We start from the raw sequence: 15,920 nt of genomic DNA, 5'->3' as shown, positions 1-15,920 counted from the left end.
CTGTGACGTCATCTTAGATGCTACAACCACCAAACTTTCCTCAAACATTGCCTAGGTATTCATTTGAAGGTATGTCAAGTTTCACGTTCGTAGCTTATCAGGTTTCGGAGATATTTCACAAAACGTAAAGGGGGGGGGCAACTTTATGCCCCCCCCCCAGCGGCTCGTGGGTTAAATTAATTCGATGTCGCGGAACACAGAAAAATGTAGATTCGGAGAATATCCGATAACGCATGTCGCGTAGGTAAATAATTTCATCACGCACATTTTCATGATTAGCGACGTAAGAGGAAGGATGGGTTGCCTTTCTCCATGTCCCTCTGTTTTCGTTGGTGGGTACCCGTTGTACTTATTGATGGTCCGTGTTCAAGCTGCACGCACCTCTGATGATGTATTGACGGCGAAAGGACGGATCATTAAGCAATCGGTCGACGACGCGTGTTATCAGGATCAGCACTACACTAAGCCCAGAAAATGAACCTAATGGATCCCTGATCATGGCGCTGATTCTCTGGTTCATCGCTCTCTCTCTCTCTCTCTCTCTCTCTCTCTCTCTCTCTCTCTCTCTCTCTCTCTCTCTCTCTCTCTCTCTCTCTCTCTCTCTCTCTCTCTCTCTCTCTCTCTCTCTCTCTCTCTCTCTCTCTCTCTCTCTCTCTCTCTCTCTCTCTCTCTCTCTCTTCTATTTTTCTCTCTTCTATTTCTCCTTCTCTCTCTTCCTCTCTCTTCTTTCTCCTCTGTGTGCCTCTGTAGCTGTTTCTTGTTTTTAGTTTTATGTTTTCTTTCTCATTTTCCTCTATCTCTCTGTCTCTGTCTCTGTCTCTCTGTCTCTCTGTCTCTCTGTCTCTCTGTCTCTCTGTCTCTCTGTCTCTCTGTCTCTCTGTCTCTCTGTCTCTCTGTCTCTCTGTCTCTCTGTCTCTCTGTCTCTCTGTCTCTCTGTCTCTGTCTCTGTCTCTCTCTCTTTCTCTCTCTCTCTCTCTCTCTCTCTCTCTCTCTCTCTCTCTCTCTCTCTCTCTCTCTCTCTCTCTCTCTCTCTCTCTCTCTCCTTACCCCGTTTACATGAGTCAGCGAAAATGTCTCTCTCTGTCTCTCTCTGTCTGTCTCTCTCTTTCTCTCTCTCTCTCTCTCTCTCTCTCTCTCTCTCTCTCTCTCTCTCTCTCTCTCTCTCTCTCTCTCTCTCTCTCTCTCTCTCTCTCTCTCAATCTTAGTCTTTGTATTCATATAATTAAGCTTATTATAACTTTCGCGCATTTGCCGGCCTTAAAGGTAGTGTGCCAGCTTTCCTGGACCGTATGGAGTTAATGGCCCAGATAAGGAGAACCGGATTTTTAGAACTTATCCATACCTTCAAAACTCATGGAAACGTCTTAAATTCTTCAAATTTTGAGTACCCCAGTGCGAAATTCGCCCCCACGGGTTGTCGGTCGTACCCCAACCACATTTCACACCACTATGAACAATAAATGCACACACTGAAATCGCTATTACCGATATGCTCATCCAATCAAGTTTCGATAAACCCGTTCATCATCATCTCCTGCGGTTTCGAACACGCCTGTTAGGTGGTGCGGTAGACCGCGCCCAAAGCCAGGGCCCCGGTAACGTGAGGTAGCCGAGTCGGGGCAGCGTGCGCTGACCCAAGCCGGGGCCGCGCGTCCTCCCGGTGTCATGTGATAGCCCGGGGCTGCCCGCGGGGATGCGGTAGACCGCGCCCAAAGCTGCGGCCCCGGCTTCGGTCAGCGCACGCTGCCCCGACTCGGCTACCTCACGTTACCGGGGCCCTGGCTTTGGGCGCGGCTTCTGCTCATACTTTGTGGTGCGGTGGTGGTGCGTCGAGCCACGCGCCCTGACTTCGGCCAAGAAAAATGCGTCAGCTGATCATTGTCATTTCTGCCACTTGCGTGTGGTGAAATGGGGTCATAACTTAAGAGACGGCTTTTTCATATCAATTATTTTACATAAAATCATATTTCAAACCATAAATAGGTAATGTTCGACAGCCAAATAAAAGAAACAATACCAATACAGGCTTACAGAGAAAGGCTCGACATTGTGTTGTCTACGATTAGACAGCTGATAACTCATTCCCGTGCGTCGTAACTCTATAATGACCTTTGCTTATTGTCACATGTGCACCGCATTCGCGATTGTTGCCGACGCCTGTTTGCAGGTCAGCCCACTACAGTTGTTATACATATCGAAAAACCGATAAACTTTTAGGCGAAAAAGGCACTATTCCAGGCCCATTTTTGATTTTTTTTGTGTGATATTAGGTAAAAACAGAAGCTTCTTATCCTAGGAAAAATAAAATGGGAAATCTTTCAAAGGTGGCACACTACCTACCTTTAACAACCAAGCATAACGCTCACACCGGATTGGGTGAGATAGTTTTAGTCACACCGACGTCTTTTATCATTCACGCCGGTTTTTGACATGCATGCACATTAATTCAAATTGGACTGTGCACAATCGATATGTAAAGATGAACATTGCCAGGCAAAGATGAATTGTATTTAAAGGAAATAGCTCACTTTTAACATGAGGTTTTGAACTGGGGTAGCAGTTTTGTAGCTTGAGCTGAGACTGGCGCAAATTAGAAGCTTTTACGGCCCAACGATCACCCTAGACGAAGATATTCCATTTCTCGTTCCCAAAAAGAGTGCCTTGCAGAAGAATGTGTGCCTTGCTGAGGAATGCAGCCACGTCATCGTCAGCCAATCAGCATGATGCTTACAGCTAATGGGTTTGTACCACGTAGTATGATCGGTCAACGCGTAAGAAGCTTACGCGTCAAACAATATTTTATATAGAATGTAGTTCGTCCTTTGTTAAATTATAAATATTTTCTTTTACAAAAAGTTTTTATTTTCTTTGCTGATCATTTTGAGCATAAAAATATAAATAAATGGCAAAAATTAATTTCGGGAAAGTAAACCATCATCAAGCGACTTCATTGTGACTTCAATGACAACAACCTTAAGTCCTAAAATGCAGTGGCCATGGATGCCATTTGCCACTTGTATTTATATGTAGTCAGAGAACACCTACTACAGATGATTGCAGGATTATTAAACGATTGGCAAACACTTGAACGATGACAAGCGCTTAACGTGTTCAAACACTGTCATACGCGATTTATTATGAAACCCCGTCATGAACCGCGGTCGCTCGTGAGAGGAGTGTTCGCGGCCGCCTCAGCTGTCCCCCAGTAGTCGATTAGGCCCCCAGAGTCCGAGTGTGACCCGGCGCGGCGCCCCGGGGCCGATTTGTCGGCGGCTCTGTGCCGGCCGGGCGCCGAGGGCCGTCCGAGCCGCGGCGCCGGTCGATCGGGGCCGCCGACGCCGCCAGCTGCCGAGGCGCCCCCTCTCCGCCGCGCGGCCCGAGACGACGGCCGTCGAAGACGTCGTCAATGCCGGATAAACGGTCGGCACGACCGTACAAAGCGGCGAAATCCCAGTAGCGGCCCACAGACCGGCGGCAAATGGAAACGGCCTCGTCCGCGGGGCAGAGCTGGCCAGGAGAGCGCCCCCGAGAGCCGGCTGCATGGAACAACTGCCGGCTGCCTGAGATACGGCGCCATTAGCTAAATTGGAATGCTAAGGCAATGGCCATCGACTATCTATATTACTATTTGAGGAGGGCGTAGTTTCTGTCTATTACGAAGGTCGCGACATGGTGCTACGTAGCGCGGGTTACAGATCACACCGTTGCACCTACCGCGCTGAAATTTGCGCAAGTTATAGAACAAGGATGGACAACGTGCCTTTGAGCGGTCTCGGCTCGATCGGATCGATAGCGAGCGCGTGGCGCGTGCCCAAAAAGTGCAAATTCGCGTCATAGACTTGACATGTATAAATCGGCTGGCAAAAACGGGCGAAAATGGCTAAATTTGCCCGACACGGGTCCGTTCCCCGTGCAATATCTCGGTAGCCGTGCGCCCGATCGGCACGGGGAAAACAGCATCGTGTAGAGAATCGAACGGGCAATCGAATAGTGTGCGGTGCAGGGGTTGGCACGCGTCACGTGCACCGGGGAGGACACTTTCTTTTGAAAAATGGACGTTTTGTACGGATTTTGGAATTTATATTAATTTCAGGTGACCGTCAGACGGAATGAGTTGAAACAGCGCCTATTAGCAATAAAAATGTACCGTCTCTCATGGAAAAATTGTTAAAAGCTAATTGATCAAAAACAATGTGGAAAAAATCGCTGAATTAAATGGCATTTGTCCAAAATGTGCCACTAAATAATTACACGGATTTTGCTGCTTAACCTGATACGTTTGACAATTGAAAATGCTATCATTGGAAAGAGCATTCAATTCTCTCCAAGATCCAATCATCACGTTTGCATGACAAGCAACAGTATTCTTAGAAATATAAATGTTTTAAACCTCTGCAAAACGATTTTTAGCGAAAATTATCTACGCCTTTCATTTGTCTTAAAACTACGCACCTCAATTATAAAGCACATTTGACAGATTCTGAAGTGGAAAGCATGCTTATCAGACACGGGCACCTCGATGCGGTGGATATTTTTTCCACAAACCAAAACGTTTAGCCGTCAAAAAGCAATCGACCGAAATGGATAGATAACCCAACCGACACAAGAAAACCAAACACCCGCCGATCGAAAATATCCCTTTTCGCGTTGCGGAGCACGCGGGTCACCCTAGTGTATTATGCTATTTCCATAGCTTACATTACAGCGGTACTACATTATATAATGTATTTGATACTAAAACACTGATATAAATGTGTGCATCGACGCGTGGCTGGTCGTAACACCAAAACAATGGACGTCGGTCTGGCGGCCGGTCTTCCAGTTCCGGAGACACCGGAATCGGCCGTCGTCCTTCGGATTAGGTGTGCAGCGGGCCTCTAATTAAACATGCTTTGTTAATTATTTACAGTGAGTGGAGTAAATGATGCAAGGCTGGCTAAGTATCATCAAATTCACTTTATCTCACTCCTGTCCTAAAGGGCCGTTCAGGATAAAGATTGTAGTGGCATGGTTATTGGTTATGATGTTACACATTTATTAATCGGCGCATCGAAATGGTAAAGCCCGACAGGCACTGGCCAGCGACGACCTCTGAGCTCTGGACTCCGTGGTAGGTATACTTTTTCATGGAGTGCTGATGGCTGGTGCGGGTAAAATGATTCGCCACACCTCTGTATGTATAGGGCTTCCTCGCAGCGGCCCTGCTTGTTGCATTGGCCTTATTTTTTTTATGTAGCCATGACAAGGGCTAGATGAAAAAAATGACTTCAGGTGACCTTAGCGAGAACGACTGAGTTGCAGCTCATGAGTTACATTTTGCAGTTGTGACCACTTGGACGTTCCATAGGAGATCAGTATCCATCATCCATTTAACGTTTAAAATTATTTGGAAATACGAGTAGGTATATCAGCCATCTACTAACAAATTTAAATCACATCACATTTATCACCTTTAAAAGGTCATTCCAGACAACGACCTTGGAAGTGTGTGTTGTCAACCGTCGGGACACTTATTGAAAAGGTTCCCAATAGAAATAGTGCAGCTCTAGCACAATCCTTTGTGGGCCGCCCGAGATGACGACGTGGGCCGCCGCTCCTCCCCCCGCGGGTCGGTCGTGTTGCTGACATGTGGGCGGCGGGTCAGGAGGGGGGGGGGGGGTCGGCGCACCCACCGACGACCCGCCGCGCCGGCCCGGCGTAGTGCTGGGGGGGGGGGGGGAGAACTGGCCCGCGGCAGTGTATCGAGACCGGCGGTCGGCAGAGTCGGATGCCTGGGCCCTGGACGCTGCCCGGGCTCGATCATATTTTAGATGTCGGCTCGGCCAATCGTCGTTCGGCCTCTGACGGAGCCGCGGGCGGAGCTGCCGCCGGCGAGCAGTCCATCTTCACGTTAGTGCACTGAAAGGATGCTCATTATTTATAGGCACAGTACTGTGATTACTTTACAAATTTTCAACCTCGGGAAATGCTTTGCACGTTAGTTCTTGAACTCACTAATTTCTCAAGGACGCTATTAAGCAGGGTCGGCCAACAACGTCGTCTTCCAAAGTTTGAACGCCACCAGCACGTGTGGGTAAACCATTCATCGCGACTTCGATGCGCTGATTAAACTCAAGTGCACTTCTAGTAGTTGCGAGCCTTTTGGGAAACTCTACCGAGCAGCAGAGCAAGAGGTGGAAGTTGCGCTCTCCTTCACCAAGGTCCAAATACCACGAAGAATTAATAGCTGGGCTTCTGTTGAATGCAATTATAAATATAGATGGAAAGAAATAGGAAATGCGCCTTGCGTGGAAATATTGACATGTTACGATTCTTTTACAGCGAGTTCGGAATATCTATTTGCTTTTTTATGGACTTCATAATATTATTAAATGTATATGTTCAAGCAGAGGTCTATGCACACACAGAAATATTGAGCGGAAAAACGGTGTAATTGAAAGTACCAAAAGGAACATTTTTTGGTGTAAAATTACTCTGTTTTCTGGGTAAAAGAACACTCATATGTGTGTTTTGCTAGCTTCGGAGTGCTTCACTATTGTGTAGGAGAACCGCTTTCAGTGTAACTTTACCGCGGATCTCGCGTTACATTTACGCACAAATATGTGTTTTTGGTAAAAAGTACCAAAAGGAACACTCGCGTGGTAATCGTACACAAATTCATGACGGTAAATTTACACAAATATGACGGTTATTATAACGATTTTTTCTGGTAAAGCTAATGTTGGGCCCGCAAAATTTGTAACGCAAGCGACACGCGGCGGGACGTTGTCGCCAGCCGCGAGCCTAGCTAAATGCAACGAAACATTGTGATGCTCAATGCCTACCCCATGCTGCAAACACGTTTGTTTGTTTGTCGTTTATTGTTAAGAATCGACATCACATCTGACGGAAATAAAAGTTAGATTAGCGTATATACCTTATCATGTATATAAGCTGATATTTCACAACGCATGGGCGCCGCACAGGTCGCAGCCACCGCCCGTCTCCCGTTAACTGCCCGTAATTAATTAATAAATAAAAAATATATCGTCTGTACGCGCTACTTCACTGTGCCAAAATTATCGTTCATTTAATTAGCCATCGGCTCTCTGTTGCCTATCTGGCAAAATATTAGCATACCTATACCTAATTGACCCTAGAAAAGCATGAAAGTGCATCCATTATTTTCATAACACGACAGCAGCTCAGTTGAAAAATTACAAGCCCACCTTAGCACTCCGACAAAGCTGGATAATTTCCAGCAGCTCCTCCAATGTCGCTCCGCTTCAGATTTCAGACTCGGTCTTGATTGCAGTTATCGGACGATGACCACAATGCAGTATTTCACTTATTATTCACTTAGTCACTCATTACTCAGCTTATTATCGAACTAGATAAACACCACAGCACTGTTTTATCTCACTGATCGCACAAGAATGGGCAAACCCACTCTGCGCACTGCAGCCACAACACTCCCCCGCCGGCCCCCGCGGTCCCCGGCGCACAACTGACAGATTGCGAAAATGGCGCCGCCGCCGTCAGCATATAGCTCAAAATTTCGCTACATTTACACTGGTTGACGTAAACGAACGGTGCTCTGGATGTGTACCGCAATTACCAGTGCGACACAACACTCATTCGCGTATGGATACACTTGCTTTGCATGGAAACATATCAGTTAGGTATTTGAACATCTGTTATGCTGTTACATTATCCTGTTTTGCGTAAAGATGCTTGTGTGGTGTAATAAAACTGCCGATGTTTGTTAGATAACCAATAAACGTCGTATAAAAACAAACTTATTCTTGATGCCTTTACTTATTATGGCGTTGTGCGACGGATACCTTGCTTATTTATCACGAAAATACTTAAACTAAAGATATTTTACTAAGTGAAGCAGAACTTTGAAGCTAATTGAACTATTTACGAGTATATTGAACTTGACATCGCTCAATATTTCTGTGTGTGTGGTTCAAGCATGCAACGTACCTCACTAAGCACCAGTCGCTTCATTTGCACATCATCAGTTGCGGTACACTGAACAGTTACCTATGTATATGCTATACCTATCCCATACACTATCCTCGCCGACCTGGCTGTTCTTTGACTGAATGAACGTTCATTCTTTCTGCCAAGGTCTGGTCTCTGGCGGCGCTGTATGGAAGCAGCTTCAAACACGGGGCGAATCACCGTGGTACGAAACCATTAGGCAATTACCACACATCACACAGCGTACGTGATCCGACTCGGCATTGGTAGTTAGACGCGGATGCTCCATGTTCCCTACCATTGACTCCATTGATGATTTGTGTTGATGACCTGATTAGCATTCCGCCTTTATCAGGATGAAAAGCAGCCAGCGCTGGCTGAAGCTGCGGACGACTGTACAGCTCTCCGGTGCTCTGGCCACGGCCGGAAAACAAAAGCCCACGCTCAAACGGGAAGACTCGTTCATCACACGGTTTTCTACCAGGCAAATCATCGAGACTCAGGTACGTCAGCGATGGCAGTAACGCATAAGGGAGTCGGATCCCACTAATTAATACAAAAGGTCAAATGAGTTGGCTGTAGGTATATAGTGAGTGGCTCTCGGTATAGAGAATGATGTCGCATCCATCACTTGTCACCGATGACTGGAATGGCATGCTGTTTCGGCTGACACGCAACTTTAGCTTCAACAGCCTATTCCTGTCACATTTGCCCGTAACTATGCCCCAGCGCCAGCGCCAGGCCCAGCGCGCTCTCACAGAAGAGGTTAAACTGCGTGCTTTGCGGCACAGCCTACCATTTCAGTTAACCGACGTCAGTGGAACTTGCACCACCTAGGTATAGTGCTCAAATATCAGCTTATAGTACAAAATGCAATGAACAATAGTTATGAAGCGACTATCTGGCGTGTACTGAGTCAATTGCAGTTTTCTGAAAACATGTGCAATTTGTGTGACTCGTTTTAATATATGATGGCTCTCGAAGCAGATTCGATCGCTTTCAGTTTCCGCAGTCACGGCAATATAGAAGCATAAACCTCTGCAACGGTACAGCCGTGGCAATGTTTTTAGGATATAGCCGTAAGTGACGATCGACTGAATGCTCCCAGTTCGATAACTCGGGGCTCAGCTTGTTGGAACAGCCCATCGGCTCCTCTGGAACGAGCCCCTCTGTTTGGTTATGGGAGGGTTCCATTGAACCAATCAGACCATTACAGAGCAAAGGGTAGGGTGTTATTGGCATTGTGGGGCGTGGAGCCAACCTCTCTAGAGATGAAAACGCATCCAGCAGCCGTGTTCTACTGTCGTCGAAAGGTAATGGTTCGGAGCACCGCATAGACCGGCCGCTGACGCTGCAGTGCTATCTACCGACTGAATTCAGCGCCTGTCTATGTGGAAGACCGACTGAAGTTTCCTCTGCGGAATATCATCTTCATATGTCACAGGGAACCCTCTCGAAAGGACGGCGTTGCCCGCAGGCAATGGCAGCGGTTGACACCCCGGCACGCATCTGCCTCTGGTTTGTAGGACCTAGGTGCCCGATTTGTACCTGGCAGTGCCTGGTAGTTAGGTGTGTGCATAGCAGCCGCAGCCTGTCGGCAATCAGGGTGGCCGGTGGCTCAGCCAGCTATTCGAAAACCTAAATGTTGGAGATAGCCGTTCAATGGTCTTCTATAATCTATTGTCTCGAGGTGCTGATATAGAGCTGTCGGTACCGAGTCCGCTCATCGATGTAGTTAGAGTGTGATTGACGACGGGGTCATGGATGAGTTAATAATGGATTGGTGTCTTCGCAGTTTTTGGCGACATTGAGCTCAGGCCTGCCATCTAGTGGGAGAATTATCGTAAGTTAGGAGCAAGCCGAGTGAACGCCGCTGATTAGCATTGTAACACACGGGAGTGTGGTGTAGTAGCGGGCTTGTTGTGCAATTTTTCAAAAAGTTACGTCTATATATGTCAGTAAAAGCGAAAAAATTAATAGATTTATGTGCAGCGTCAGTAATAAGATAAGCAGTTCCATGTTATTTCCTCATTAAATCGTGAAACAGGGAGTTATAGGAGACTTCGCCAGCACGTGTCGTTTTCCCTATTTTTCACATGAGTCTTTACTTGGCCTAAATCAAACAAATTGCCCGATCAAAGAACAAAACGAACGTTAAGTACTATCTATAAGTCTAATGAAAAAGTTAAACGGAATTGCTAACGTCATTGCCGCTCAATTTGTCATTCAAGACGCTCTTTGAAAAGGACCCAACCAATGCTATGTAGTCAATGAACTTTCAGTGACTTTGGCTCCAACTCCGATTCCGGTATCCAAATATCGACTCCGACTCCTCCGGGCAGAACTGTCGATTCACGCAGACTCCGACTCTGACTCCGACTCTGCAGCCCTGGTAAGTCTGTGGAGTCGATGACTTTTCGGTGACGTTCGACTCATACTCCGACTACAGCTTTTAAAAAATCAACCGACTCCGAGTCGGAACTGAACCGCTGGCTCTGACTACAACTCCGCAGCCCTGGCCCAATATAGCCACCTAAAACAACTTTGATGTGTGATCTTCTTCGTACGTAGGTACATTGTTAATGTTATTTTAAACAAGGGGTGGAAAAGGGAGACGAAGCCTTCACAAGCAAGGATCTCCTGTTGCGGATCAATCAGCTGCTGGAACAGAAAGGCATAAACACCACGCATCTCATTTCCTCGTTTTCTTTACGACTCTGCACCAATGTAAGCACTGATCAATGCAGTGCGAGCATCGATGTGACATTTGTGTACAAAGTTTGAGTGTTATCCGCCCAGCCGTTCTTGAGATATGGAAGCGGCACCCGCACGTGCGCACGTGCAGTAGCACCCTCATAGTGACACATGGAAATGCATTGGCCACTGGGTGCCTAACTATTAACGAAGTTTTACTGTAATGGGCCCAGCCATTGCGGAGTTACTTTATGTGGAACAATTTCGACACCCCTAAGTTGGCACGTGGCACGTGCCGTAACAATTAACCAAGATGAAGAAAATCGAGCGAAATTCGGAAAAGAAGGAATAAGCCTACCAAATATGTATGACATATTGTCAAACTGCTGTATCATTGTGAGTAAATGACGCAGGGCCTCGCCTAAGGAACTTTGACTACTGGGGCAAATCGTCAAAGTGTGTTGGCGCCCTGCTGGGGGGGGGGGTGTTTGAACACCTGCGGTTTTTCCTGAGGTTTTTCGCGGATATCTAAAAAACGGCGGCGCTCCATCATCCATCAATTCTACACGTGTTGTAAAAATTTCAGACCAAGATCATTCAAGATCAGGTCACCAGGTCACTTCAAGTGACCTCACCTCATAAAATGTTTCAATGAAGGTATGCCGTAGCTACACCGACGAAGTGACCGATCGCTTTGAAACTGTCAGCGGTTGATAAGAGCAACAGCATGTACAAAATTTCTATCTCGGAATTTTCACATCGGTGACCTAAGGTCAGCTCAATTTGCGATTTGCGACCTCTATTATAAGTCAATGGGAGAAAATTCAAAACCACCTCTTTTGGAGGAAAGTTATTCTAAACACTATAAAACACTGTACGTGACTTCGACACACTGAACATGAAAATAGCACCCGTGACCCTTGTTTATGCCCCTGAGGTTATCTCAGTTCACGAATGGTATCTAACAGTTTTTCGCGAATAACTTTGAAAGAGGCATGCTAGAGCGATGAAAATGCCTTAGTTGTGTTTGGCTCGACGATTCAGATGGACTGATATGCAACATGACAATTTCCGGTCAGATCATGACCTTGACCTGAGGTCGAATTTTCAAGTTGACATTCAAGGTCAAATTGTTGTTAATTTGATGTCTTGACGAGAGGAACACGATGTCGGTAAAAGAAAGCTCGTGCAAGGCATGAGCCAAAAGTTATTGCAGAAAAATTGTCCCCGAAAAAAATCGTCTATTTTGGTAGTTTTTGCCCCTTGCAGGCAAAACCGTTGACGTTCGGTCAAATCTTAGAGAAATAACCAGAAAGCATGCCAATGGCTATCAAATGCGCTTTTCCGCGGTGCTGTAGCTCTAATTGGTTCCCGAGTTATGCGTCGGCATCTTGTAAACTGTCGATATTCGACCTGAAAATCGGCGAAATTTGGCCTTCACCATGACCTGACCTTTGACCTGACCAAGTAATTTGCCGAAGTGGCCGAAGTAATTTCGTCATTATTTTTGACGCTCTTTCGAACGAAGATGGATTATGGGGTGCAAAAAGATATGTTTGCCAATGCAGCCTATATTTTTATGGAAATTGAGGGTGCAGCTGCACACAGTAACTCCCTGTTCCGCCGCCCCTGATTTCTTGCCACAAACGTCTTCAACCACTCCCGAATGAAAGAATGTACGTTAATATTGGTATATTCTCATTTTGTGGAGGTTGGGCAAAGCCTGACCACTACTGGGGCATTCCTAGACTCTACTGGGGCATTTGCCCCAGTAGTTAACATGTTAGCCGAGGCCCTGAAATGACGATTGAAAAGGTCGTACAAGCCGATGGGACCGGGCGTTTCAATACACACCGTCTTACGCATTTTATTTTCGTTATTACCTAAATGCTGCTCGACATTTTTGGCTTTCAAGCATTTAAGACATTTTTATCGTCTCAAGTCCAGTAAGATTACCTCCAACTCGTGGGAATATGCACTTCAAGCCAACTAACACACCACACCCACGTGTGTCATAATGCTGAGAGATGGCGTTCACTCGGCTCGCTCCTAACTTACGATAATTCTCTCGCTAGATGGCAGGCCTGATCCCAATGTCGCGGATCCCAATGTTAATTTCCACGAGACACCAATCCAGTGTTATATCATCCATGACGGGGTCCGCCCCCAGAATCCCGGTTCAGGCGCCCAAGTGTCCATAGGCGTCAGCGGGGACTGAGCCAGTGTCAGCACAGACGCGGCAAAAGTTGCCGACAGGCGATAGAGCGGTCTATTTCACTCCTCATTTGGGCCGCCCGATCGACGTCCATCGTCGATCTTCAGACACAGTAATTCGCGATCCGGATGGCTCTTTTCTCGGGCTGCCTGGAGTGACGAAATAAAACGCCGACGGCCGCGCCTCCGTCTTTGGCAATCGTGCAATCTCGGAGCTTTGTCAAAAGAACAGAGTGTCCGCCTTTCCGAGGTTGTGGTCAAATTTACAGTTTGTATAACAGATTGTGTTTTCAGGCGTGCTCTATCTGGTGCTGCTGTTCATACTCAGTGCCAGACATGTTGGCTGGCTGACTCGCCTGACTGAGGGCTGGCTGTGACCAGCGCTATGGTCTGACTGTGATTGGCGCTGTGACCTAGCTGTTATGAGCGAAATGAGCCGCCTCTGACCAGCACTACCACGATCTTTGCTATTAATCGTCTGACTTGGTCATGCCTCTGATAAAAGCAAAGTGGTCTTTTACCATATACATTTCCTGAGATGTTATACAGACATTACGTTGTAGGAAAGAACTAAGAAGCTGCGAGCCAATCACGTTTTACGTCTTACGTATGTCGTTAACTCCTGACAACCTATTGGCTCCGCTTGGCCCCATGCCAGCCTGAGCCCACTTCTTTGCGCTATCCATCCATCGAAGACTCATCCATCAAATGTGTGTCGCAACTTTGGTGCCCTCTTTCGAAACGAAACTTTTTTTACTAGCGAGCTTGGTAATAATGTTGAAACCGTTATATGTACTTACCTATACGATTTTAGGGGACACATATGCTTCCGTATGTACCCACTGCGGCTGTAACGGCCAAGTGTGGTTACAGCAGTTTTGTGCTACTGTGTGGAGGGCATTTGTGCCTATGAAATGAGTGTTTACTTGACTGGCTGTTAGCTCTGCTCGTCACTTTTTGCAGGATACTGTCGAAGATCACTTGTCTGAAAACGAAAAGGAGAAGGGCACCAATGACGCGGGACCCCGCAGCCGCCGCAAGAAGCCACCGTGGAGCGTGATCAACCCGGACGAGAGTTTCTACTTTTTCTGGCTGTTTCTGCTGACGCTGTGTGTTCTGTACAACGTGTGGACGCTGATCGTGCGCCAGGCGTTTCCGGAGCTGCAGGAGAACTGGCAACAGTGGTGGCTGGCCGGCGACGCCTTCAGTGACTTCATCTATGTGTGTGACATTATCGTGCAGCTGCGCACCGGCTACCTGGAGCAGGGCCTGATGGTGTACGACTCGCACAAGCTGGCGCGCCACTACGTGCTGTCGCGGCCGTTCGCGCTGGACCTGGTGTCGGTGGTGCCGCTGGACCTGCTCCAACTGACGGTCGGCGTCTGCCCCATGCTGCGCTGCCCGCGCTTCGTCAAGGTGTACCGCACACGCTGCTACTACTACATGGTCGAGTCTCGGACGGTGTTCCCGAACGTGTGGCGGGTGGCGATGCTGGTGCACGTGCTGCTGCTGCTGGCGCACTGGTTCGGCTGCTTCTACTACCTGCTGTCCGAGGCGGAGGAGTTCCGCGGCGACTGGGCCTACCCGCACGGCGACTCGGAGGAGTTCGGCACCCTCACCAGAAAGTACCTGGCGTCTGTCTACTGGTCCACACTGACGCTGACCACCATCGGCGACCTGCCGACGCCGCACACCAACAACCAGTGAGTGCCGACAGTCCCACACACACCTACAACTAGTGAGTGCTGATTCTCTACACCAACAACCAGTGAGTGTTGTCAACGCAGCACACCAACAACCAGTGAGTGCCGACCGTCCCACACCAACAACCAGTAAGTGCCGACCGCAACACACTCACCAACAACCAGTGAGTACCGACCGTCCCACACCAACAACTAGTGAGTGCCGACCGTCCCACACCAACAACCAGTGAATTCCGACCGCAGCATACCAACAGCAAGTGAGTGCCGACCCCAACACGCTTATAACTAGAGTGCCGATCGTGACATACAACAACCAGTGAGTGTCGACCATGACACACACCAACCACCAGTGAGTTCCGACCGCAACACAACAACAACAACCAGTGAGTGTCGACCGTGACACACACCAACCACCAGTGAGTTCCGATCGCAACACAACAACAACAACCAGTGAGTACCGACCGTGACACACACCAACCACCAGTGAGTTCCGATCGCAACACAACAACAACAACCAGTGAGTACCGACCGTGACACACACCAACCACCAGTGAGTTCCGACCGCGGCAAATCAACAATCAGTGAGTGCCGTGTCACACAACAACCAGTAAGTGCCGACCTCAGCACAATAACAATCAGTGAGTGTTGACCGCGACACAATTGAACAGTGATTACGGACATTCATTCTTAGTAAAAGGTAGCAGTGAGTACTGAGTACCCTTGATCAACAATCAAGGGGTACATACCTACCAACAACGATATCTGAAGTTACTTGGCGACTGGTTGTGCTTTTGAGTGGTTGAAGCTTGCTAAAACCTCTAACTTTAAACCTAACGGTTCAATCTGACCTGCCATAAAATTTGAACAATCCTGTATAACTGGTTTACCAAGAGACATAAGGTAAAAGGTCGTTTATTTAATGTTTTGATAGATATTTCCATTTATATTCCCTTTGATAAAAACGTTTCTGTTTAGCGGAGCAGGCCTATGTACCTAACAAGGAATTCATTTTCTTGCGTTCTTATGTAACCTAATGGATCAAATGTGACAAGCACAATCCTTTCACTTCGAAATGAAAATTACATAAGACTTTGCTGATGATTGTAAAACCATCATCCAGGAAGGCTTTCCAAGACGGCAGCTACACAAAGCTGTGACATTTGTGCATCTAACGCAATGCTTTACACGTCGGATAAGGGTCAAACTCTGCTTATTTCGATATCAAGCATTTAACTTCAAGAAGTCAGCTCATGCTTTATCAGCTCATGACTGATTATGATGGGGGCTAGATTCATAAATCACTGACAAGCAGAAGTGCTAAGCGAAAAGATTCTTAGAAAA

General features: G+C 47.4%; 1 protein-coding gene across 1 annotated transcript in view; it reads left to right on the top strand.

The window, feature by feature from the left end:
- LOC122387749 (cyclic nucleotide-gated cation channel beta-1-like) overlaps nucleotides 1–15,920 on the top strand; it is a 77,724-nt gene that overhangs the window by 43,114 nt on the left and 18,690 nt on the right. The window contains exons 3-4 of the mRNA XM_043378199.1: nucleotides 8,324–8,471; nucleotides 13,840–14,579. Coding sequence (XP_043234134.1) covers nucleotides 8,324–8,471; nucleotides 13,840–14,579 — 888 coding nt within the window. The remainder of the gene's footprint in view (nucleotides 1–8,323; nucleotides 8,472–13,839; nucleotides 14,580–15,920) is intronic.

The sequence above is a fragment of the Amphibalanus amphitrite genome, unplaced genomic scaffold (genome assembly GCF_019059575.1).
Source record: "Amphibalanus amphitrite isolate SeventyFive unplaced genomic scaffold, NRLGWU_Aamphi_draft 000296F_arrow, whole genome shotgun sequence".
In the NCBI taxonomy this organism is placed as follows: domain Eukaryota; kingdom Metazoa; phylum Arthropoda; class Thecostraca; order Balanomorpha; family Balanidae; genus Amphibalanus; species Amphibalanus amphitrite.
This window is presented reverse-complemented; position numbering and strand designations above follow the sequence as displayed.